Here is a 26,233-nt window from a genome sequence, read left to right on the forward strand (position 1 = left end):
ACATTTTACACTATGGATGAACTATCAATTTCAGCTGCCGCTTCACTGCATAAAAAGATTGTTATTTAAATATGCTGGATTTGGCAAGAAGTCGCCAAATGTGTAGCGAATTGGAGGAACTGAATCTCCGCGGGCAGTTTGCTGCTTATGGATAACTTGAAGAACAGGGTGAAAAGCTGTGAAAAAGACATTCTAGCCTTGTACATGTTCTCAGGTTAGCTTGTTTGAAGTATAGTGTGGGCAGAGTGAGACGAAAATATAAGTGGCCACCATCAGTCGACGAATAAGGTGAGTTTCTGGTGGAAGGTCCAAATCAATGAATTGAAGATGCTAGTATGAGTAAAAAATATTACGGAGGGAAAATGTCAGATGGATATTTGTGTTTTCTCTGGGAAATGGAGAGTTAGGATAAAAATAAGTGGTAGGATGAGTGAGAACTGAATAGAAAAAATTTCTGGCATGTTTTTGAATGTAATTTTTAACTGGGCCTACTTAGACCGCTATCCTTTATGGTTTGATGGTTGCCAATTTTCACGGTTGGCGGGATAATGCATAAAACGGCCTTTTTTCATTAATATATATTATTTACACAGTAATAAATATATTAGCGAAAAAAAGCCATGGTATTATTCTCTTTTGGCTCTACTCTTATATGCACCATAATATCACCAAATATGGCGATATGTGTTCTGCGCTGGTTTTTGCGCGATTGCATGTGTAATGGCAACCCTGTTGACGTTGAAAAATCTTTTGCTGGAGTGGTTTAATCGCTCGTTGGTTCGTGTCGTGCGTGTTTTGAAATGGCCTATGTTGCAATGATAGACGACGTGGTGGCAAGATTTCAGTCGCATATTTTAGATTGTGTGGAAAGTAAATTTAGTATTAAAAGGTACGATGTTAGAGTTGTTAACGCGTCTCTTGTTCACGGGTTTGTTTATGAGGATTGAAGTGTATTTTTGGAATTTCTGTGGGACATTTAAAACGGAGTCCGAAATGCGAAGCTGGGTTAATCTTTGGATTATGGTAACTTGGCGATTTTTTGGCGACTAACCCTGCTACAGCAACCTGCTAGTTTTTGTTTGGACGCCATTTTGTTTCCACGAAGTAAAGGCATTTTTTTTTTTTACTCAACATTTCCAACATTTTTTTCCAACAATCTGCTAGCCAAATTACGCTTATGCTAGAACTTTTATGGAACGAATGAGCTTAATCATGACGAAGATTAGGTGCGAAATTGGGACAAAGTGCAGAATCGCCCACTACTTGCCGCGTTTTTACGAATTGCACATACACGGTATCATCCATGTACACGTCGACCTATTTTCACTTAAAAAAACATCCCAGAATTGCACAAAAATGGCATTGTGCACACTCTTGACTATATCCATGTACACTGCTAAAGTCCTAGCTAGTAACCTTTATCGCCTTACCAAAATGTCGCCAAACTACCTGTTACCATATTCCAAAGATTAGAGCTGCTATGAGAACTCGGACGAAGAAGGGCGTTTCTGATAGTTCTTGTGTGGATTTGCAGTCAAATGGTTACTGGTAAAGTATGTGGCTGTCAGCGTAGTTTAAGATTTGAATTGTGGTTTTCGTGTAGTATGTTAACTTTGAAGGAAGTTTTTATCGTTACTTTTAAAATATTGAATCTCAGAAAGACATGCGATATAACAAAATCGTAGCAGTTTTGTTCAGAGACGTTGTGTGACTGGCGAAATTTTATTCAGGAATGTACTATGGTAAGTGCATTTTATTTTAGTGTTTTTATTTTGTAGAATGTTATGTTCATTGTTTTTTCACTATAAATTTACATTTTTATTGTTGTTTTTTGAATTGTTATTGTTGTTGTTTGTAATTTAATTTAGTTTATTTGGTTGATTTGTGTACAGTGCCTAGATTGTGCAATTCGTAGATGTTTGTTTAAGTTTAAAGAGAATGTATGGTATTCTTTGAACTTTATTGTTGTTATGTTAAATTATTGAAACGAGGTGTGCATAGTTCGTAGATTCCTTCGTTGCCTAGAATGTGCACTTCGTAGATGTTTTCTGAGTTAAAACATATCGTTGTGAACATGGATCCTTTTGAAATATTTCTGGTTAGAAAGTTTACGTTTTTGCTATCTAAATTTTTTTGCTTTTGTTTCGGATTTTTTACTTAAATTGTGTCTTTAAAACGTGGTTTTTGAACGTGCGAAAACCGCATTTTTGGAGACATTTTAGGCTGAAAATTCGAAATGTAGACAAAAAATTTAGGTAGTAATATGGCGGCGTAGAGTTTCTCGCCAAAAATGTTTGGGGAGAAATTTGGCGACATGAGGGCGCATATAAGAGTAGTTCCTTACTTTTTTTTCTTAGATGTAAATTGTTTACGCTTTATTATTGTATTCATGAAATATAATGTAATAATATTAGCTTAGTTACACAGAATAAAGTATGAAAAATATAAAAGTAGGGCTAAGGCCGTTAGAAAAGACTAAGGAAAACAAATAAATAAAAAAAGTTACGAATGGTTAAGGTAATTAAAATTAAATTTCAATAAACTGAATTTAATGGATCAGATTAAATAAATGATAAGCGATAAATACAGCACCTCGTCATATTTGGGACTCCCAGTGGAATTAAAATTTCATTTAAAAAATTGAAAGTAGCGTCTCAAAAAAGTTGGTAGCAGCGGAATCTGGCTCCGACTGAATATATACTATAATGGTATTATTTCAATGAATGATGAAAACAAAAAAAACCATTCTTTTTCCGTCACATCAATGAAAAAAGTTAGAGCGGTTAAAACGTCGATAATGAGAATCAAGAGAGAATGCTGAAACCAGTATGAGAATACGGAAGTAAATTTTAACGGAGAAGTATAGATATGTAAACAAAGACAGAAGAGTCTAACACTTTTTGACGATTGTATCTTAACAGTATAATTCTAGCTGTAGCGAAGAACGTGACAGGAGAAAAGTAACTGCGTACGAATCTTAGGACTTATTAGTAAGCTGGGAACAAACGCAAGGTTTACCATTTTCATTCTCCATACTTGTTTATAACATTGCGAAAAGTCTGCATTTTCTGTTTTGCGTGGGAATCACTAGGTTTGGATGTGATGGAACTGTTTATCTGTCTTTTACTATGGTAAGCCAAAGTGGATTTAGGAGCATACAACAAGGATACAACAGTTTCCTTTAATGTCCTATTGTAAATCGAGAGTAACAAAAGCCGCCGAAACGGAATCACGCACAGGGTAATCACTTCAAGTACTTTTTGAGACCAAAGATTTACCCATTCTGAAACAAGCTCTCATAAATTTGTTCCTCTTCCTGGAGAATAAGGTTTCAACATGTCGGTGGGGGCTTTTCTTTCCTCAAAAGTCTTAACTACTGCCTAAGGGCTTTTGTTTCCAAGGAAAAGGTGGACGTGCATTCAGAAATTAGAATCGATTAAAAAAAATATCATTTTACGGGATCAAAAGAATTTTTTCCTAGAATTGTGGTTTAGTTTCATAAAAGAAGCGCTGGAGCTATTTTTATTTAGGTCTCTGGTGAGCTTCGGCACAATTTAAGCTCTGCAGAAAGTAATGCAAATAGGGTAGCTCTGTAGTGGGAGAACTGGTGCTAAAAAGGCTGGTTAATTGTGAAAAGGAATGCTGCTCCTTTAATGCAACTTTTATCCCTCTATAGTGAATGTAATCGTGATTATCTGAACCTGAATGGTCATCTTACAGAATCGTCATCTGACATCTTACTTTGTCCTACAGAGGCTGTTTGTACATTTTTTAGACGATTTTGTTTTACTGTAAAAAAGTAGTCTGTTTGGAAATTTTTCTAACACAGTTTTACTTTTGAAAGTGTAAATTATTATCTGCTACAGTTATAGATATGTATTATATCATGAAAATATATATAAATGAATATAAATTATCATGACAATTTTGTTTTCATGTGAAACAATGCATGGAAAGCTTCGTTTGTGATCGTTCCGAGAAAAATTATTTGTATCTAGTTACTAAAAAAGGCTGTATTGAAGTTTATAATGTATTCTTTTACAATTTGCAAGTCTGGAAAAGCCTTCTTGATGAACTTTATTTCTAAAAAATAAATTCAGAATCTTTTTAGACGGCAACCCAGATTTAAAAATGATGTTGTCATCTTTTTCTGCAGACTTGAACGTTCTAGTTACTTCCCATTGTAAATTCTTACTTATTACACTTTTGTATGTCCTTTTGTTACTTTTACAATAAAAGAAAAATATTTGAGAATTAAAATTTGTTTAACATACTATTTAATTTTTTTTTAATTGCATGAATCTGGAAAACAAGTGCACGCTAGTCTAGTAAATGTCAATTCTGGCGTTTGGCAATTCTTTGTGTGCGCGTAAAAAATGGTGATTGTTTGTTTGTAATCGGTTGTGTCCGTAGCGGTGTTTCGTAAATTTTAATTTATAATGCTTTTGTCTTTAACGTGCTTACCTGATATACAAATGAGAGAAAAGAGGAGTTTAAAATAATGGGATATTTTTGCTTTTTTATTCTTATTTCTTTATTAATAATATGTTGCAATGGTGAGTAATCTTGTTTACATTTAGGCGACGAAGTATATTTGTTCACAAGTTTTCATTTTTAAATTAAAAAGAAAAAAAAAAAAAAAAAATTGGATATAAATTTTCGTAGATTTAATGTATTTTACTTATTTCTGACATTTTACTGATTCAAGTTTGTGACTAGTACGAATTTCCCATTATATAGTTCTTGCTTGTAACAGTATAAAATGTTCACAAATTTTAAGTTGTATGATAGGGGTTTTAAAATCAAATGCTTATTATTATTATTTTTCGTGTTCTATAATTTAATGTCTGTGCAAATATCATGAGTAATAGAAAGAAAAATATTTTTCTGCCAGCAACAGATCTTTGTTACGAAATCTACAATTGCCAACAAAAAATATCATTCTGAAATCTTTTCATTTAATGCTAGTTTTTAAGATTAAGTGCTAATGTTCTTTCATCTTAAAGTAAATTAAAAACTTAAAAAAACATTTTTTGAGATAGATTAGTAACAGGAAAACAATTCTATTTATTGATTAATAATTTTTCGTATTAACACATTTAGTAATTGAGAAAATTCTGTAGATTCTCTCATAACGTATTTACATTAGTTGTAGTGATCCGTGTCTTTGTTTCCTATTAATGTTTCTCATGTACTGATCAGTTATTTAGCACGGATGTTTTTGGAAATTTTTCATTCTCCATCTACCTCATGCATGGAGAATTTTCCATGACAACTTGACGAATGTTTTTCTTTATGTCATTGGTAATATATGCAAATAGTATCATATTATTGTATTTTCCCCCCTAGTTAGTAGATAGAAGCAATCATAACTATTTATTAAAACAATATATAATAAAGGAATATTTAATAGTACATTATAGTACTGTATATAGTAAGTAAAGCATAATTAAAGCACAGTATTGTAAGATGACAGTAATGCAGTTTTACTGTGCTTTGGACAATGCATGCAAGGCTCTCTGTGGTAAAAGTATATTTAAGGGTAGCCCTTGGTGAAACTTGGAGATTTTTGGTGGCACATGGATACCGAGTTTGTGCAATTCTTTGACTTGTTATTTTGGCTTTGTGTAGCTGTGATTATTGATGCAAGCCAAAATAACAAGTCAAAGAATTGCACAAAAGAAACACTTTAGAAAAATCCCAGAATCGCACAAAAATGGCATTGTGCACACTCCCTTTGTGCACATCGACTTATTTTCACTTTAAAAAAAAATCAGAGAATTGCACAAACTAGGCTTTGCCCACTCCCTTGAGCTTGCCCATGTACACATCGACATATTTTCACTTAAAAAGTCAAAGGAGCACCCAAGGCAAACAAAAAATATATAATCTCAATAAATTACATTTTAAACAAAACAATAAAATGACATAAGAAAGGAAAAACCTATTATGCATTTAAGCACTACACAAAGCAAATATTCACTTACCTTATTTAGAAATTCCTTCTTCTTTAGTATGTGGCACACAAAATTTCTTAATAACATCCAAAAACTTCCTAAAATTATCTGAACTAGAGTCCATATAGTGGCGGCATAACATAAATTCACAAAAATAAGAGTAAAAAATATCCTGCAGAGTTTTGGACTGTCCAGAAAATGGCTACTAAGTAAACCTTCATTTAGACACCGGTCAATTCCCCTTTAGTTCCAAATCGTACAGAAACTAATTAATCTTACTACACTCAGCCATTCTACCATCTAAACAATGAAACAAGCAATGTACTTCCTAACCAACACCACCACAAAAGCCCTTACAAAACATCCCATGATTGAAAATTTCCCGGAATAATGCAAATGATTACATCCTAATAGTGTTACCATAACTTTTAACTACTCAGGTTACCATAAATGAAGGTGATAAACAAATCAACAACATGGCGATAAAGGAAACAACTTCGCGATAATAGAAGGTGTACTCTAAAGTCAAATCTAACCCTCTCTGCCTAATAAAGAAAGCTGTCTTGTAATTACATACCACTGCTGTATGTTTTTGCAACTAATGTATTTTGCCACTAAGGAGTGAACTCTTTAAGCTGGTGTTACACGTGAAAATATTTAGAAAGGACAACTCTTCTGCAACCTTTTTCACTTTTGTCACTGATAAAAAACAGCCAATCAGTATGGCTGATTAAATAAATATACTATGTAATATGTAAAATATGTAAATATATATTATGTAATATGTAAAAAATATGTAAAATAAATATACTATGTAAAGAGAAACAGACATTCCATAATAACCACTAAGATAGAGTTCTGGTTCAGATAACTGATTAGTTGGAATATGAGCAGTCTGAAACTATTTCTGGAAGGGAGAAAATATTGCTCATCCTTCTTTTGGTGATACATCTAGTAGAAAACTGTTCGAAACTGGTTGATTGTCTGAAACAGAGGGATGTGTGATAGCACTTTTTGAGACTACAAGATTACTGATTTGATTTTTACTTACCAAGTCCTAGATTAGTTCGATTTTTTTGTTTGAATTTATAAAAGACTTATACATCAAGATTTTTTAAAAAGTTTTTAATGTAATGTAAATACTCCTTAGAAATTTGCTACAATAAGGTTCCGTAACCTGTATTTTCTTAAATCAATATTTTGTAGTGATAATTTAACGAAACATTTTGAAATTCAATGAAGTAAATAGTGTGTAGTGGCAGTACATTGCTAGGGTGGCAATAAAGGAATGATCAGTGGAACTACTTCACCATTTGGGGCTAGGAATGACTATTACAGCAACCCTGCGTGACTTCAACATTTCTCCCATCTTACCAAATTGACTGTGTGCTTTAAGAACTGACTGTAGTATATAACGACACTGGCTAATCTATCCTGATAGTGTTTATTTCTTTCAAATCTTTTTGATAATGCATTTTTAATTTTTCTTGTTATTAAATTGTCAAGTTTTTGACTTATGCCTGGTATCAGTTGATGAATTTGACAAAATTATTAATTTAATTGATCTTAACATTTGTACATATTCTAAACGAGCATCTCAAAGCTTAAACGTAGGCCAAATTAATATACTTTTGCCACAGCTTTATTATCTTGAACTTCTGATCACAAATTATTTGTTCAATTTTGTGCTCGGTGCTGCACTAAATGCTAAACCTTTTGCCATACTGGCTCTGTTGCTTGCCCTGACCTTTTATCATTTCATATTTGTTCTCAATGCTCATATTAATAAAGAAATGAGCAGTTTCTTCTACACATTCTAAGTACAAGCAGTTCTTTAGACTAACAGAAATCTTTTAACTAAATCTGAAAATTCTGAAATGAAGAGGAAGCTCATTGAAGAAGAAATTGATTTTATAAAAGAGGGAAAATTATTCTTCAAAGGCATATTGTTGAAACATTAACAAATTAGGATAAAGAGAAGGAAGCTGATGTAAATTCGCTAAAATATCTGGGAAATTTTGAAATTAAGGACTCGTAATCTTTTGTTATTTGCTGTTGCTACAAAACATAAATGTTTTGTAGCTTTTAATATATTATTATGCTAATATCATTTTAAAATTAGTATAAATAAATTGTAACAGCTGTAAAATGTTCTTAGTGGTTTTTTAATGGGTATTTTTTATAAATAAAAAAATATTCATAATTGAAATCATGTAAATCAATTACAACTAAGGATATCCAGCTGTACAATTTAATTATTTGTAAGTAACTGCTCACCCTTAGGAGTTATCTCTACATGCTAAAGCGAGTTATCACCTTTCCTTAATCCTTATTGTGGATGCAAGATGCAATGCAAAAATGTAACAATTATCACAAAACATTTCCTTACAGCTAAAGAGACTTAAAATAATACAAAATGACCTATCACCTCTAGTGCTTCAGTGGCTTATTGGAATTTTACATTAAATTCTATATATTAAATGGGTTATAACTCGGCAAATCTTATAAAAATACGGCACTAACTGGGTCAGACAAAATGCAGCTAACTTTCAACATTTACTGACTGTATCAATGTCTGGCATTCACATCTGTTCTGATCAGTAGTTCTTTCTCTCTAAGCAGGCTGCCATAGTGGCAACAGCCAAGCTTCTGTTATGGGTCATGCTGATTATTACTTTATTTCTCAATTCAACTTGTGCCAGATGTAAAATCTGTATACACTTTTGGAGTGAGTGAATTATGGAGGAAAGAATAAAAAGAGGTGCACTACGACTGAAGCAATGCTAAGCATTGGTCTCCAGAGGAGGTGTGTTTTGTTTACATTCAGAGCATCCTTGACAGTGCTTTGATAGTATTTCCACACACGAATCAAAAAGCAGGGACACTTTTGCATAGGAGAAACATTCATTGCTGGATGGATAATAGCATTTTGCATAAGAGAAACATTCATTGCTGGATGGATTGTAGCATTTTGCATAGTTTAGTGGCATATATGCAAAAATCACATAGAGTATAAATTTGTTTTAGAAAATTCTGAGCTACTGGACGACAAAAATATAGATTTTAATAAAAACTCTTATGCATAAAGAATGAAAAATACCTTAAGGTACCTTTAAAATGTCAAAATATCGCAAAAATGTAACTCACTTTAAACCTCAATCTCCTTATAACTAAGTGGTGTAAACGTGAAAATTTGTATACTTCTTTCAGAGAGTATAGAAACTAGAGTATTCGCTACTTTTATTTTATGTTCCAAATATCAAAATGTTTTAAATAAAGTACATTTTTTTTCATCCACATATTACTGTAACATGTACTTTTTTAAAATTTTTGGGAGAGAGGTTTAATAGTTGCCCATTTTAAACTCTTCATTTTATTTTTATGTAATTGAAAAATAGTCACTGTGGGTTTACGTATCTCAAGTGAAAAATGAAATTATAATGAAATCCTAAGCATTGTGTCATATCGTATCAATGTTGCATGCATTTAATTTGGAAAATGAAAAGATAATTTCACGATTTGTTTCATAACAATAACAGAAATAAAAATATTATTTAATTAATTATTTTAGATAATTAATTTTGTGATTTGCATAGTAATCATAAGTTCTTTTAAATTTTTTGTAATCTCGAGTGTGACATGTGGAATCTCGAGTCGAGCTAGTTATGTTCATCGACATCATCATGTCTTTGTGATAAGAAAAAGAAAACTGATCAAATGTAAAAGTGTCCTTTTTTCGCCTGCGCTTAAATTAAGCTAAGCAGGAGCTTAGCTATTAGCAAGATTATTAAGCTTCCTTGAAATTAAGCTAAGCAAGAGGCTGATAATGACTATTTTTTCTGTCCTTGAGCTGAATGCTAGACCATTAGATAATATCTGGTTCTTTTCTGACCAATTTTTCGATAGTGTAACAAATATTTTCTTCCATTTTTATTACCACAGTACTTTAATCAGCATTTTTCTAACATTTTCAAGTAAGGACTACAGGTGGCTTTCAATTTCTGCATAGTACAGTCAAAAGTCGTTAATTCGGACACCCATAATCCGGAATGATCTATAATCCGGACCTCAAAGCTAAAAACTTTCTGCGCATGCGCCGCATTGACACATGCGCATAGGCGTTTATGCGTGCGCGTAAGACCTCTTACGACTGCGCATTTGCGTGTGCGCAAGCGCAGAATACGTTTTCGCGTGCGCGTTTTATGTATAACGGACGGTGTAATCTAAAATTATCTAATTATCTATTTCAGTTAATGTTGATGATTGCGTAGTTCCTTAATCTTCGAATTGGATCCGGCTTATTATTTTTTGCAGACTGTAAGAGCAATTTTATAAAAGTAAACTTGAACTTTCGATTATGTCAAAAAGAATTTCCGAATCCAGAGCTCCCAAAGGATCGTACAAAACGAAAGTATGTTTCGATGTCCATCAAACAAAAAGTGGAATTGCTGCAAAAAATGGATAAAGACATGAAGAATGTGACAGAGAGGTTAGTGAAAACGAAAAAATTTTGATTGACAAGTTAGTTGGTATTCTCGGCACAGCAATTAACGGGACTTGAACAGCGGAACTTTGTAACTGAACAAAAAATTATGTCTGTTTATAGAATTAAAGAGAAAGTATTATCACATAAAACAAAGCAACTTAAACAACTTACATTGAAAGAAATGTTTAATAAAGTAAACAAATAAATATTAATTTTTTTTGTAAATTTTGATACCCTTTAGATCATAATTGTTCTTTAATTCATAAATTACGGTTTCATATTTTTAATTTTAGAATTTCTGCATGCCATCTTACGCGATTTAAACTGATGATCTATAATCCGGAAAAATCGATAATCCGGAATTGCCAAAGTCTGGATTAACGACTTTTGACTGTATAGGTTCCTTAAAAATGAATATTCAAAAGTAGAATGTAAAAAAATGAAAAATAACTATTTATTTATCAGTAATAATATATATTTAGCAATGTATATAATTAAGTTAACAAGCATCATTTAAGCTTTTTTTCAGCTGTTTTCTTTATAGTTCAGTTGAAAACCGGCCTTTTTTGTTCGTTTCTTTATAAAGAAAGAGCTCTGTAACATGTTGTCTCTCTTTCAATCATCCTACATACATGAGATATACATTCCCCATCGAGATCACATTCTTTCATGATAGTCTAAATTTATCATAGGAATGAAAGCTTCATTCATAAATTTGATTGCCAAAATTTTGACGATTTTATCAGCGTCTGCTTGACAATTTTGATTGCATATTTCCTTTAACTCTGATTGCTGAATTAAGTAGTCATTTGATAGAGGTACTGAGTGGGCTTTAAATAACTTGTTTTCATTGTTGTTGTTTAGAATCTTTTTGTTGACATCCAAGTTAAGTACATTCATTAGGCTAACTAGTATTTCATCTCTAACAATTTCTGAAGTTTCTTCAGAATTTGTGGATTCCTCATTTGTAGCGTATTATTTCCAAGAACCTTTGATTATTAATTCTTTTGTTTCAGCCCACAAGTCTGCAACATTTTTTAATGCATTCTATATATTATAGTTCTTAAAAAAATCTCTTAATGTAGGCCCACCTTCCCGGCCATTCATTATTATCATCATATAATGTTTAAATGCAGCTGTCCCTATTTGATCCATTGGCTGTAGGAAGCAGGCAGTATTGGGTGGAAGAAACACAACATTGATTTTCAGATATAAATTCTGCATAGATTTTGGGTATTCTGGATCATTATTTTGATAGTGATTATCAGATCTTTTCACTCCATCCATCACTATGCCCTGTCATAGTTGCCAAGTCTTCCGGTTTTTCGAAAACCTGCCAGTTTCCCATCACCAGATCTCCCAGTTTTTAATTTTTAGCCTATACTAATGAAAGTGTTTTTTAGCAATACAATTTGCACAGTTCCAAGTTTCATTATTGAATTAATGAAGCTTAAATTTCCCAAATTTCGTTGCATCTTTAGCAAAATTCAGCATAATTTTTCTTATTAAATTTTATTTTTGATGTGAATTTTCGTAATCTACTACAATCATTTACAGAATTTTATATAAGATTCAACCAATATCTAATCAGTAAATATTTGTATTTAATTTTGTTTACATTAGCATAGAATCATTAGGCCCATTTTGGAGCAAGAATCATGAAAATATGCAATGTCTACTTTGATTGGAAATTAAGACCTTATTGCTAGCTGATGTGCTTTCTTTTACACCATGAAGTTTACAGGGGCTTTGGACTTAGTTGCCAAATCCTGGTAGTTATGAATAATCATGCACCAGATTTTAGTTGGTGCCACTATGAAGAATTTTATTTTTTAGAGGCAGGAGAGGTAAAAATTATACAGGGCCCTTGTTGGGATTCAAAGGTCAGATCTCCCGATTGCTAATCAAATGTGCTTCCAATTACACTACGAATTCCAATTGCACATGCATCTTACAAATATGTAGTACATCACTAAGTTTTATCCGACCAATAATATACACACTGATTATTAATTTTAAAGGACTTTGATTAATCCTTGCCTATTCAACATAAAAATGTAAGAAAATTACAAAATGAAATTAACGAAAGAACATAAAATTTAGAATATATAACTAAATATTAATATATTTTATGTCAGAATAATTTTAAATAGTTGAAAATTGAATCAAACTTTTAAAGTGAATTTAAATCAATTTTAAGTTATTTTAAGCCCTGTGTGGCAGAAAAACCTTCTGGAAACTCCTAGTTTTTCATATTTAACTGCTTACATTATAAACACTGCAAATTAAACTGCTTACATCAAAAGCAGTATTTAATAAAGTAAACAAGTAATTATTGAGCTTTTTGTTTAGTAAATTTCAATTCCCTTAAGGTCATGAATACTTCTTTATTTCATAAATCACTGTTTCAATTTTTAATTTTATAATTTCTACATGTCATCTTACTAGATTTGAGCTGATGATCTAATATCTTTAATCACCAATGTCTCGATGAGTCAGATCTCTGACTTTGTACTATAATAGTGAATGATAAAAAAATTAAAGGAATGTGATAACTAAAAGAACAAGGAACAAGAGATCTGAAGTCTGCTGTCTAACTGTTAGAGGATAAATATATGGAATAAGCTACCGTTGGCAAAATTTAGTTATATACTGTTATATTTTAAATGTCACGTAAGGTATGAGTTATAGTAAGTTAAAAAAAAATTTTTTTAAAGTTTTAATGAATGTTTTCTGTAATTTTTAATAAATTTAATATTAATATGTAGTTTTATGCTTAGTTTCAAATAATATTTCAGATAGTGATTATATCATATAGCATCCAAAAATGGTGTTATGTGAAATTATCATTATGTTGAATCATGTATGAGCTGTCAAAGATTGCTAGGATGTGAGTTATTGTAAATCAATCACTAAATTTTTTTTAACATATACATTAAGCATTTTCAGGTAATATATATGTTTTCAGTAACTTATTTTAGAGTTTTACATGTTTTGAGTAACTTATTTTCAAGTTTTTTTTGGAATATTTTCCTTTTTTGATAAAGGGATGAATGTCTATTCCTAATTAAAATATTTATATTTATTGCAAACTTTACAAAGAATTTATTTTGTCATATTGTGATTATTAAATCTCCCATATTCTATTTGTTAATATTATAAATTTAAATACTTTTTAAAATTTATCCTGTATTTATAAATAGAAATATAATTTTGTCTTTAATTTATATTTTAGCTTCTCAACTACTTTTTGCCAATAGAAGGGACATTCGTCTCATTGATTTAGAGTCACGTCGGAAAAATTCTTCACATATTCTCATAAATAATCTTGAAGATGCAACTGCTCTTGATTTTTACTACACTGATGAAACCATTTTCTGGGCTGACGTTGGAATGGAAGAAATTAAAAGTATGCCTATCAACAATTCTAAGGCTGTTAAGAATATCATATATACTGGCTTAATGTCTCCTGATGGTTTAGCATGTGATTGGTTGGGGAAGAAATTGTACTGGACTGATACGGAAACGAATCGAATTGAAGTTAGCAATTTTGATGGCAGCCATAGAAAAGTTCTGTTTTGGCGAGATTTGGATCAGCCAAGATCACTTGTTCTTGCTCCCATGGATGGGTAAGAAAGATTTTATACCATCTATCAAAAAATTATTATTTTATTTATTACTTAAAACATTGCTTTAAAAAATCTATTGAAGATAAGTTTTGTGTAAATTAAAAAAATGATCATCTTTGTTGTACATTCTATGATAAAGTTGTGCTGGTAGAATATAATTATCTTTTACTGATATTAAATTTGATTTCGATTTTATTTTCTGTGTAATAAAAGTTTTTTTAACAGAACATTTAAACAAGTGAAACTGATATTTTTATAAATGCATTTATCAGTAAACAATCTTTAATCAAATGAGGGAGGTAATGAAATTTAATGCTAGCTGCAATTTCATGAAATTCAGTCTAACTTGTTACTTTTAACAAATTCAGCAGAAAGTGTTGAGATGTTGAAGTGCTTCATTTTTCATATAAAGTGTATTTGGTGTGTTCCAGTGTAACATATTTGGTATTATTTCTTTTGAGTATATCTTAAAGAACGACTGGATAAACACAAATTGAAAATCCTGAAAGATTTTGCAAAATAAAAATGCGTGGATGTCAGGAAAATACCCATACCATGTAACTGAACTTTTTTTCCCACTTCTGGGTGAAGCATTTGCTTAAAACTTATAATGTTGATATTGGTCTTTTGAAAAATTATATATACAGTTATCTATTTAATAATGTGCAATATGATTTTGAATTTGAATGCATATACTGTTATGAATAAACCATTATATTTTTGTAAATGTTTGAATTCTTTTTGATTATATTTATGTTTTTTGTATTGTTGTAGTATTTTGTATTGTTTTATTTATTTATTTATTTATTTTTTGTTTTTAGGATGGTAATTTTATGGTTTATTTTATGACCACATGTCTACTATTTAATATAGAATTGTTTTTTATTCATTTAATAATAAAATGAAAAAATCTTCAGTGAATGATTCTGAGTGCATCGTTTTTGGAAATGTAAAAATATCTCAACTGGAAGGCAAGATATGGGAAATTTCCTTCCTAAGGTGCTTGACGACTTTCTGGAAGATTTCAAAATATTCATTTTCGAAGCCCTAAAACCAATTCTTACAGAAAATTGCAAAGTGTAAACATGGGTTGGTGAGTTAGGGAGATCAGTTGTGAGATTTAGTGGTTAGCAGAATTTATAATTAAGATTTACTTTGAAAGTGATTTGAAAAAGTTTGATTCATTTGGTGTGTTAAGGAGGAATTGCTAAATATTTTTTTTTCTCCTTGAGTTATTTCCAGCTGTTAAAATGCGGTGTGTACTATTTATTATTTTCTTAATAAATTGTTCATTTCTTCCTCCTTATCCGGACTTATTATTTAAAGAAAATCAGCATAGCTCGCGACAACTAGTGTCAGAATTTGGGAGTTCTTTGAATGCAGGTAACCAGGAAGTGGAAGAGCAGCTGAAAGCTATAATGGAAATGACTGCAGCCAGCCAGAAAGAGGCAGCCCCAAATACCACCAAGATGATTAACTCCATTGACGAAAATGCTGCTTAAATGAGGAAGGAAGCTGTAGAAATAAAAAATTACGTAGCCCACCCTCACAAAAATGAAGGAGAATTTTGCCATTGTTAAAGGGAAAATGCTCAGGGCTATTATTAGCTAAGGAATAGAAGAGAAACTTAAAAGAAAAGTAAAAGATGGTAAAGTCAGAAACCCTAGGGATTGTAAACAAAGAAGTTAAAAATGCAAAATTACCATCTCAGCCTGCTTTGAACATCCCAGCTAATTTTGCTTTGAATAACATTCCACTCCTGCAGTATTTTGTCCTGCAATTCAGCTCTTGCTGTATGATGGGAAGTTATATGGAACATGTATAAAACACATTGTCACATTATTTTTCTATCAAATCATGGAAAACCTTTCAGGAAAGTGGTAAATCTGCGAGCCTGTTTCTCAGGAGAGGCAGCAGACATTTTTCAGATATTTCCACCTGGAAAACTTTCAAATACGATGCCTTAATTGGTGCACTAGAATTACAGTTTTGAGAAGTGATTCTCAATGATTATGATGCATTGCAGTTTCAGACTCAAAAAGCAGAAAAGACCCTTCAAGAACTGACAATTGATATCAAAACTTAACACAGCTTGTATTTTTGAATTGTAGCTATGAGCAAAAGACATACTTAGTTTTCAGTATTTTGTGGATGCTGTCAGGGTTTCTAAAATAAAGCAAGCACTCCAGATAACACAGAAAGATCTGAAGAGCGATTTTTATGTATGTGACAAAAGTGCAGATCACTCAGATGGTCAGTAGAAAAGACATTCGTCCTGTAAGAGTTGTTAAAGTATAAAGGATACAATCCTGAAAGTACTGGTGAAAGTGATGAAAAGATTGGAGACGATATGGACATTAAGACAAAGTGAAATAATGATAAAAAGAAAGTAAAATGTTAGAACTGCAATGGAGAATTAATGTAAAATGTTAGAACTGCAATGCATCTACTGGTGTCTCCAGTTCAAAAGGTGAAAAAGTAACGAGGAAACTATGTTCTTCGATATCCTCTGTTCATGGCAGACAGAGATCAAAGACTGCATGGAAGGAAAAATCAACAGTTTTCTATTCCGCATGATAGTAGATACTGGAGCGAATGGGCACATTCTGCAAACTATATAGTTCGGCAGTTGGACAGTCACTTGCTGTATATGTAATATTGAATTAATTAATTGAAATTCATTGAAATCAAAATAAATTTCCTAATACATGTACAATAGCTGCAAAGTAAGATAATTTATTTACTAAAGTAATATTGATTATATTATCTCTTAATATAAAGTTAGTAGAATGTATCTCAATGAAGTAACCCAGAAGTATGAAATTTAATCCCGAAAATAATATTTTTAAAAATCTTGAAAAATAGAACCAAGTAACCAAGTGATTATCATCATTGATCGAAAATTGGTTGACTTTTCAAGAGGAACAAACCAACCCCCGTTCAATTAACAATAATTAATAAATGTGAAGGTGTTTCGTCTTTTACTCATGTAAGAATGATGATACCAAACTGGCAATTTTAGTTAAAGCCAAAATTGTAGTTGAGTTTTAAAAATCTTGAGGTATTATAACCAAATTAAGTAGAGTACCATAAAGAATTCATTTTGAATGTAGCAGTTCCATTAAGTTAATGGATTTTTTAGAAATCTTGAGATTATAGCCAAATTAAGTAGTAAAAATTTTTTTATCATATATTTGAGTAAAGTTCTCCCCACACCCTCTCTTTTATGCATGTTAATTCAAAGCTATTTGTATAAATATAATAAACTGAAGTGAATCTTTGCTATATTTATGAAATAGAACTCAAAGTAATTGTAATAAACATGAAAAACATAATAAACAGTGCAGTCTTTGCTAAATTAATGAAATATAATTTGAAAAATTGAAACATGTATAAAATAAGGTACAAGGACATGTACAATCTTAAATGTACATAATTATAAAAAAAGGCCAGCATAGGAATTAATTAACTTACATTCTTTCTAGTGGGATGATGGTGAAGTGTTTATGTCTGTTATACATATTTCAATTTTATACTTATAAATGTCCACATTTATTAACATAGTGTGTTTATCCACAGAATATTATGTACTACATTATGTGTGTAGCTTTCCTTCATTGCTCAGTATGTTGGCAGCTATGCTGTAGTAGGAAGGAAGTAATTATTAAAATATTTGCCTTCTGATAAATAGACATAATAACTTTATTGTATTGTTAACAAAATGATGTGTATCATAATTAATTTTGCTGATGAAATTGTGAGTCATTTTCCATTTGCCAAGGAGAAGCACATTTTTTGATAACATTTGTGTGTGCTAAAACATCATAATGGCAGTTAAAAGTTTATCTGAAACAACATTAGGTACTTTTCTGTTAAAGCCATACCCTGCATTTTTGATGCCATATGTGTGCATTTGTGTGGCCTTTGGTTCAATGCTAGAATGCCTTTGCCTATTTCAATGCCCATGCCTTTGGTTCAGTGCTAGAACGAAGTGGAACAAGCAACATTCAATCAAAATTGTAAAAAACAACCTTATATTTAGCGTAGGTATAATGAAACACTCAATCGATTTCGAGGGCAGCTAAAGGTCCCTCCTCATCAGGAGAAAGAAATACATAGAAAGAAGAAAATAGGAATCACAGAAACACGTGGTGCTTATCAGCACTGCACGTAGTTATAACTAGATTTTTAATCAGAGTTGCACTGGCCGCCTACTTTTACTGAGCCAGGCTGTCTGATCAAGCATAAAGAAATATTAGCGAAGTTAAAATAGGGAGCGAGGGGCAAATGCACATTACGCTCAAAATCTGAACTTCAAATAATGGAAAGCAACCACTGAACGGATTTTTATACCCTCTGGTAGTACCAAGTGCGAGGAGGTAACACCATCTATCGGCAAAAATAATTGAATTAAGACAGTAGAATTTTAAAGGCATTAGGAAGGACTGGATTGGACTTCAAATCATTAACTAAACTTTCTAAATCTTTGTGAATGTGAAAAGCCTCAAGAAAATCCAATTCGCCTATGGAAGAAGCCTTTTGGATGATTTTTGCAGACTCAAAATCAAAATTATGGTTAAAAGTCCAGCTATGATACGCTATTGAAGACTTGTTAATTTCCCCTTTTTTGACATAAGATTCATGTTCCTTGATACGAAACTTCAACGCTCTTTTTGTTTGGCCAATATATCTTAAACAACACTGACATGATATACTATAAATTCCCCAAGAATTCAAGACAGAAACGCAATCTTTTAGAATCGAAGGGTGAATTTTATTAATAGGGGAGAAACCGACTTGAAAATTGAATTTCTGGAGAATCCGTGCAATTTTATAGCTAACAGAAGGATAAAATGGAAGCATGACAAGGTCATTGATATTATTTCTAACAGTGGAATGTCTTCTTTGATGGGAATCTGAAAATTTTTTGACGGCTTTATCAATAATCACGGGAGAAAATCCACGGTCAATCGCAACTGCTCTCAAATAATTAAGTTCATTGGTAAGCAAAGATTCAGAGGAACAAACTTTTAGCGCGCGGAAAACATAATAGTAAAAAGAAGCCATTTTTTGCTTAACAGGGTGGCATGACCTGGCATGGGGTGGTAAACAAACTGCAAAGGGTTTACGGTACACAGTGGTGCTGAAATCGGTTTCATTGCGGATTATAAGAATATCGAGGAAGGGGAGGGAATTGTTGGATTCAATTTCAAGAGTGAATTGGATGGCTGGATCAATTGAATTCATAATAGATAGAATCTCGGATAAATCCTCTTTATAACCGTCAAAAAGTGCGAAAGTGTCGTCAACATACTGAATCCAAAGACGAAAAGATAATTTATCAAATAATTTCATCTCAAAATAGTGCATATAAATGTCAGCAAGTACCGGACTGAGAGGATTACCCATAGCCAATCCTTCAACTTGACGAAAATATGCATTTTGGAAAACAAAGTGGGTTTGACTTAGAGAAACTTTAGTAAGCGAAACCAACTCATTAATTTCAGTATGTGTGAAGTGAAATTCCCGAAGCCTAGTTTCAAGACAATTTAGTGCTCCTTCGACCGGAACATTAGTAAACAATGATTTGACATCAAATGAAACCATAATGGAACGAAGTGGGGAAATATTTTTAAGTTTATCAATGACTTCAATAGAATTTTTTACAGTGTGAATATTGTTATCAAGTAGAGGAGAAAATCTGGAAACTAAATATTTGGCCAAAGGATATGAAGCAGTACCTATGTTGGAAACAATTGGTCGAAAAGGAATACCGGTTTTGTGGACTTTTGGAAGAGCATAAAGTCTAGCGCAATTAGTAATAGGCGGAATAAGTGATTTCTTCAACTGAGTTGGCAGAATGTGGGAAGATTTAATAGCACTTTTTACTTTCATGAGGTCCGAAGTTGAAGGATCTTTAGGGCTTTTTAGCAACATTCACTTTGTTTCATGACAAAATTCTACAAAAACCCATTGTGGGGAGAGAACACATATTATTTTCTTTTTGTGAATAAGTTTTTGTCGGTTTTCATAATTTTGTCACTATCATCAATTTTAATGTTATAATGAGGTAACAAGAAATTGTCACATATATTGAAGAGCTAAAACATTATGACCACCAACTCAGTAACGTGTTACCTGACTTTTGGCCTGCGAAACAGCTGCAGCTCATCTTGGCATGCATGCTTCAAGTTCTTGGAAATGACTGGAGGCAGGTTGTATAAAATGTTTAAGCAGCGGTCATAATATAAGTCGAGATATTCTGACGTGGAGGTGTTTGAGCTCTGAGCTGTGGCTCTGTGACATTCCAAATGTGTTCTGTAGGTTTAAGATCTGGTGATTTAGGTGGCCAGGGCATAATTTAAGCCTTGTGACATGGGGTGTGGTCCTGCCGGAAGATTCCATTTGGGAAGGCAGACACCATATAGGGGTGCAGCTGATCCGCAATTATATTCAGATAGTCCGAAGCTTTCATGGTCTATTCTATCACAAATAAGTGCCCCATAGCTGCCCATGAGAACATCTCCCAAAGCATAATACCATCAACACCAGCCTGTATATGACCTGCTGTGCTGGGGGGGGGCAAATGTTCACCTGGAGAACAGTGTACCGTGACACAGTCATTGACATGATGAATGAGAAATCGCCATTCATCTGACTAGGTAACTGTCTTCCGCTTATCTATGGTCCAATCTTGAAGTTCTAGGCCAACTTTAGGTGTAGTTGACAATGACACTACACGCCACATGCAGGTGCAGAAGTGGAACATCTGCTGCTCAGTCCCATATCCAACGGTTCCATTGAACTGTGTGTTCCGAAGCACTTGCACTTAGACCTGCATTGTCTAAGTGCAAGTGTGTCAGCTGAGCCAGTGTCTGGCACCGATTTTTCTGTACCAAGTGAGACAGTCTCTGTCTTTTTTCTTTCATGACACATGGACGTCCAGCACCTATGTGTCTACTGCTGGTTTCACTGTCATGTATCCACTTTGCATAAATACTATTAATGGCAGATTTTGAACAACCTACCAGTCGTGCAAATTCAGAGGTACTCATTTTGAGTCTTTGGGCCTTGCTTAGACCAGCAGACTTTCTCATCATTCGCAAAAGTAAATGCAAGAATGATTCCTTGCTTTCTCCAACAGTAGTTAAATACCATTCCCACTTAATCATGTGCCCTCCACGTCATCCAGGTGAGTTCATTAAAAAATGTGGCAATGATCAGATTACTTTGGCTTGTCAGTGTATGTTCCAATTAACCTATGAGTTATGATTCATTTCATCTAAGCTTTGTTGATTTGCTAAATTTTGACACTATAAGCAAATTAATGATGTGACAGTTACAAAAGGAATGTGTGATCCAACAAATTATGTGTGCACTCTGACTTGATTTTCTTCCTGGCATGATTAAAGGCTGTATAGCCACTTCAGCCTGAAATCTCATTTTGATTTCATGTAGTGTTTATTCAAACGCAACTCTTTTTGTGAAGAAGTCTTTTTTTTTTTTTTTTTAAAGAAACGGGACAGCTGCTGCTTCATTTTTTGCCAAATCTTAGGTCATAAAAGCCATTGTAGTAAATATTTGGGTAATAAAATATATAAAAATATATAAAATAAAAAATTAAATGATAGATAAATTATAAAAAATGTAATAAATAGAAAATATAAAAAAATGATTAGGTAAAAAACATTATGTGAGAAGTGGCTGTAAAGACAGTTATTGCCAGAAAAGAAGTCGAACCATTTTGGCAACTTTGGTCACTTTAATAAGAAAGTGCCTGAATTTTTAACGTTTATTGCTATTTTATTATTTAATGATACTCTTAAAAATGTTGACTGTGTGTATAATTTTTTACTTAACGTGGCATTCAAAGCTGAATAACATGTCAAAATTGTATCAAAATTTCACAAATTTTCATGATTTATTATAGTTTAGGATAGAAAGCAAATATATACTAATTGATAAATAAAATATCCACTTTGGCCTTTTGTACTTTCTTGTACAAAGTAAAAAGGAAGTATTGTAATCGTGAAAAATTTTGAGTGTCATATTTCAACAAAAATATCTATTTTGATTGCTATTGAATGCAATTTAATTACGTTTTTGAGTGACATCTTTATGTAAGGGCAGAATAAAGGACTCTTTTCCTCCCAAAAAATTATGAAACTCATTTCAAATGATTCTGAAGAGATTTTTTTCGTGGTGTCTGTACATACGTATCTCACATAACTAAAAAAGGATTACCCTCAGAATGTTGAAATTTTGCATGTAGGACTGCTACAACATGTAGATGTGCACCTTATATTTTGGATGCAATTGGCCACCAAAAGTATATAAATATTTAGCTTTATATGAATAGGGAATATTTTTAAATATATGTATATATATATATATCCACTTTGTTACTAGGCTCAGTGAGCTCAGTTTCTTTATTCTTATGTTTGTAAATTGTGCTTTTTTTTTCCCTTTAAAAATGATTGAATTATGTTGTTCTGGTTAAGATTTTTATGCTTTTAGTTAACCTGCATGCAATTGTGGAATTATCAACAATAGAAAAAATTTTTAAGTGCAGCGAAGTCTAATTTTCGATTACCATGGCGGCCAAGTTTGTTTACTTTTGAAACAGCAGAATAGTGGATTTGTTGCCAATCTAGAGAAACTAAGCTTTGAAACAACAAGGATAACACCTTCATTTATTATTCTGAATTAAATTATGCTTAATTCATTCTGGAATTTATTCGAGAAAATAAGTGTTTAAGATTTACCTTGTAATTTTTAATATAGATATTGAGTTTTTATGTATTTTTGCCCTGTCGCAAAGTGAGAACTGAATTAATTGAATGAGAAATACTGAATTGTCTTTGAAAAAATGTGTCTTTCTCACCCATTTGTTTAATTTCTTTTATACATCGTTTTAGATTTATTATAGTATTTGAACAGAACATGTGGCAGCGATTGGATAATTCTTCAGGTGATATAAATTTTGTGCATTCCGAGTTATAAAATGAATGAAAGTGAACTTAGCGCCAGAGTGTCACTATGATAAATAAATATAGTGAATTTTTAAAGACTACATTTTTTATATTGTGGTTTATGTGCTATCAATGAAGTAGATTTAATTCAATCCAATAAGTTTAAATGAAATGCAAGGAAAAAATGCGTATAATTTAATATTTCGTACAAGGAAGTCATATGGTGTACCCATAGATTTTTAAGTTTTACAACAATTATAGTTTTCCCTCCCCTTTGGTTCCGGGGAGTCTATAGTATTACACTGGTTATCATAAATTAAGGAAAAATCACAAAAATCACGATTACTCAAAAAGTTACATGTAGAACTTAACTTACCTACAATATACAACACATAGTAAGGTATCAAATAACATAAAAAGAAATTACCAGACAAATATGGTAGTATAGAAATTAGCACATGTATAAAATGAACAAATCAAAGGTGTCAGTTTCTATAGGAAAAGTACCTTCAGTATGGAATATGATCACCTCTAGAAGCAATACAGCACATACAGCGATGTGTGATGCTTTCAATTATGCGGTCTATCAGTTCCATAGGAAGCGAGAGCCATTGCTCTTGCAAAGCAGTTGCAAGTACAACAAGGGTCTGAGGGGGCAGATTGAGAGCAGCTAGACGTCTCCCTAAAGCATCCCAAATGTGCTCGATAGGATTCAAGTCTGGTGATCGAGCTGGCCACTCCTTGAGCATAATTGTTTCCTGTTGAAGATAATCATCTATGGTGCGAGCCCTGTGTGGTCTTGCGTTGTTGTATTTTAACAGGAAAGCATCACCTATTGCCCCAGCATATCGGCGCACATAAACGTCAAGGATGTCATCTCTATAAATCTGACCATTCACGGTTCCCTTGGAAAGACATGGAAGTCTCTGCGTCCACCCAAAGAGATGCCACCCCAAACACAGACACTGCCCCTTCCGTATGCATCTCTTTCACGGATATTTGACAGATGATAATGGGTTCTATGTTCTCTCCATATCAAATAGCACGTACTATCGCTTTCTAGACTAAACCTGGACTCATCTGTAAAGAGAACCACCCTCCATTGATCAGGCGTCTAGTGGACATGTTGTCGTGCCCACTGAAAACGGTCCCTTCTATGGCGTGACGTGATGGCTGGTCGTCTCGCATACAGACCACCTTCGTGAAGCCTTCTACGCACAGTTGACGTTGGCATAAACCTTTCGGTGGCTGCGGCAAGGAGGATCTAAGAAGAGTCGGAGTAGCGGTTCTATTCCTGCGTGCACATAATGTCAAATATTGGTCATCGGCGCTCGTCGTAGCAGTTGGCCGTCCTTGGCTGAACATCTATGAACCACATGACTGACATTTAGCCATCTGGCCACTTCTGTTTGACTTTGTCCTGCCTCTAGTCTCCCAATGGCTCTCCATCGCAGTTCTGCAGGCAAATGATGCCTGGAGGTCATCGTTGCGAATTGGCTATCTCAAATTTCTGATGTCACTGTCACAGTGAAATATGTTAGCTTGCTCTCAAACATGGACTTTTATGCTCCTCGCGGATGACGTATTCCGAAAGCAGCACCACTAATTTGCATATCGCAGTTTTACTCAGCTACTCTTACTTGGCAACATATTAAAATTTTCACAGTTTGGCTTATTTTAGAGAGAGTTATCACTATTTTGTGATTTTTCCTTAATTTATGATAACCAGTGTATATAAAAAATATGCTATATATTGTTATAAATTGTTGCAGATATTTAAGGAAATTTTTATTAATAAATTCTATTTTATTTCTTTAGGTGGATGTTTTGGACTGATTGGGGAGAATCACCTAAAATTGAAAAAGCTAGTATGGATGGTAATCAAACTACCAGAAAAGTAATAGTGAGCACTAACATATTTTGGCCAAATGGTATTGCTGCTGATTATGATACAAAAAGGTAAATACTGAAGTTTCAGATCGACTTTTGTTGTATTTTCAGTCTATTAAACATTTTCTGGGAGCTTTCTAAATCATAGTTGTCTTTGTGCACACATTATAGTTTGATCAGTGAATTCAAAAATTTAATATCTTCATTAACACAGTTAAAACCTCATTAACATAAATATTCATCATGGGAAAAGAACCATGTTAAAATTAGCCATCTGAAAACGGTTTAATGAGAGAGTGAACAAGAATAAAAATATATAGTATACATGTAATTTTAAAGAAAGCATGTTCTGTATACTGTACAGATCAATTTCCCAAACCTTTTGATTCATGAAACCCTTTTTAGAATTCACTCCTGTAGTGGAGTTTCTTAGGTCCATCATATGTCTTTCAAGTTGATGCTTTAAGAATGATATGATATGGAAAGTTTAGAGTATTTGAATAGGCAAAACACACTAGGACTATGTCTGTTACATGAGTTAGAAATGGGCATAGATACTATAATGCAAAGAAGTAGATAAACAGTTTTTCTGTAGTTAAGGAAATTACATTATAAATTTTTAACCTTACCATAACATTTCAATTTGTTCTCAACACGATATTGTCAAAAGTTGGCCAAACACAAAGGTTCTTCCAAGTTTTAATAAAACATGCCTGTTGTTTAATAAATAACTTACAAGTTCGAAAAAAACAGACGACACATTTTAACACACCAACATTTTATTCTCCGCATCTACTATATACAAATTTACAACACAACTGTAAGAAAATTAAGGTGCAGCTGAAATGTATATGTGCATGTGCAGCGATGTCTCCTTTTCGTCTGCCAAGTATGGGAGGAAGCAATAATGCTCTCTTCGCAGAGGGGGGGGATGTGATCTGTTTGCCACATTTCTCCCACCTTTTGAGTGAGTAATACAATAATAATCACTCAAAACATAAATCTTACTTCAATATAAATCAGGGTTAACAAAGAAAATTACTTAATACTTGAATCATACTACTTGAAAACAAAATTAATACTGAGGACTAATACAACAATAATAGCACAACAAAATAAATCATAATAACTCAAAGACATTAATTACATTTGTGATTTTACGACTGTACTGCTACTGATGGTGAAAGGAACTTGATCACCTTGAATGTTATCTACTATATTATCCAGTTCCAATCCAAACAATCTCTGTATTGGTCTCAAGAACTCTGAACTGTCGACAAATGCTCTGAATCGTCTTAG

At 32.6% G+C, this 26,233-nt stretch overlaps 1 protein-coding gene across 1 annotated transcript in view; it reads left to right on the plus strand.

The window, feature by feature from the left end:
* Window positions 1–4,324: 4,324 nt before the first annotated feature.
* Window positions 4,325–26,233, plus strand: part of arr (low-density lipoprotein receptor-related protein 6) — a 108,332-nt gene continuing 86,423 nt past the window's right edge. The window contains exons 1-3 of the mRNA XM_085817750.1: window positions 4,325–4,556; window positions 13,679–14,072; window positions 24,863–25,003. Of these exons, the coding sequence (XP_085673876.1) occupies window positions 4,502–4,556; window positions 13,679–14,072; window positions 24,863–25,003 (590 nt within the window). The 5' untranslated portion in view covers window positions 4,325–4,501. The remainder of the gene's footprint in view (window positions 4,557–13,678; window positions 14,073–24,862; window positions 25,004–26,233) is intronic.

The sequence above is a fragment of the Stegodyphus dumicola genome, chromosome 5 (genome assembly GCF_044657685.1).
Source record: "Stegodyphus dumicola isolate Sdum_Otavi_A_Nest chromosome 5, ASM4465768v1".
Taxonomy (NCBI): domain Eukaryota; kingdom Metazoa; phylum Arthropoda; class Arachnida; order Araneae; family Eresidae; genus Stegodyphus; species Stegodyphus dumicola.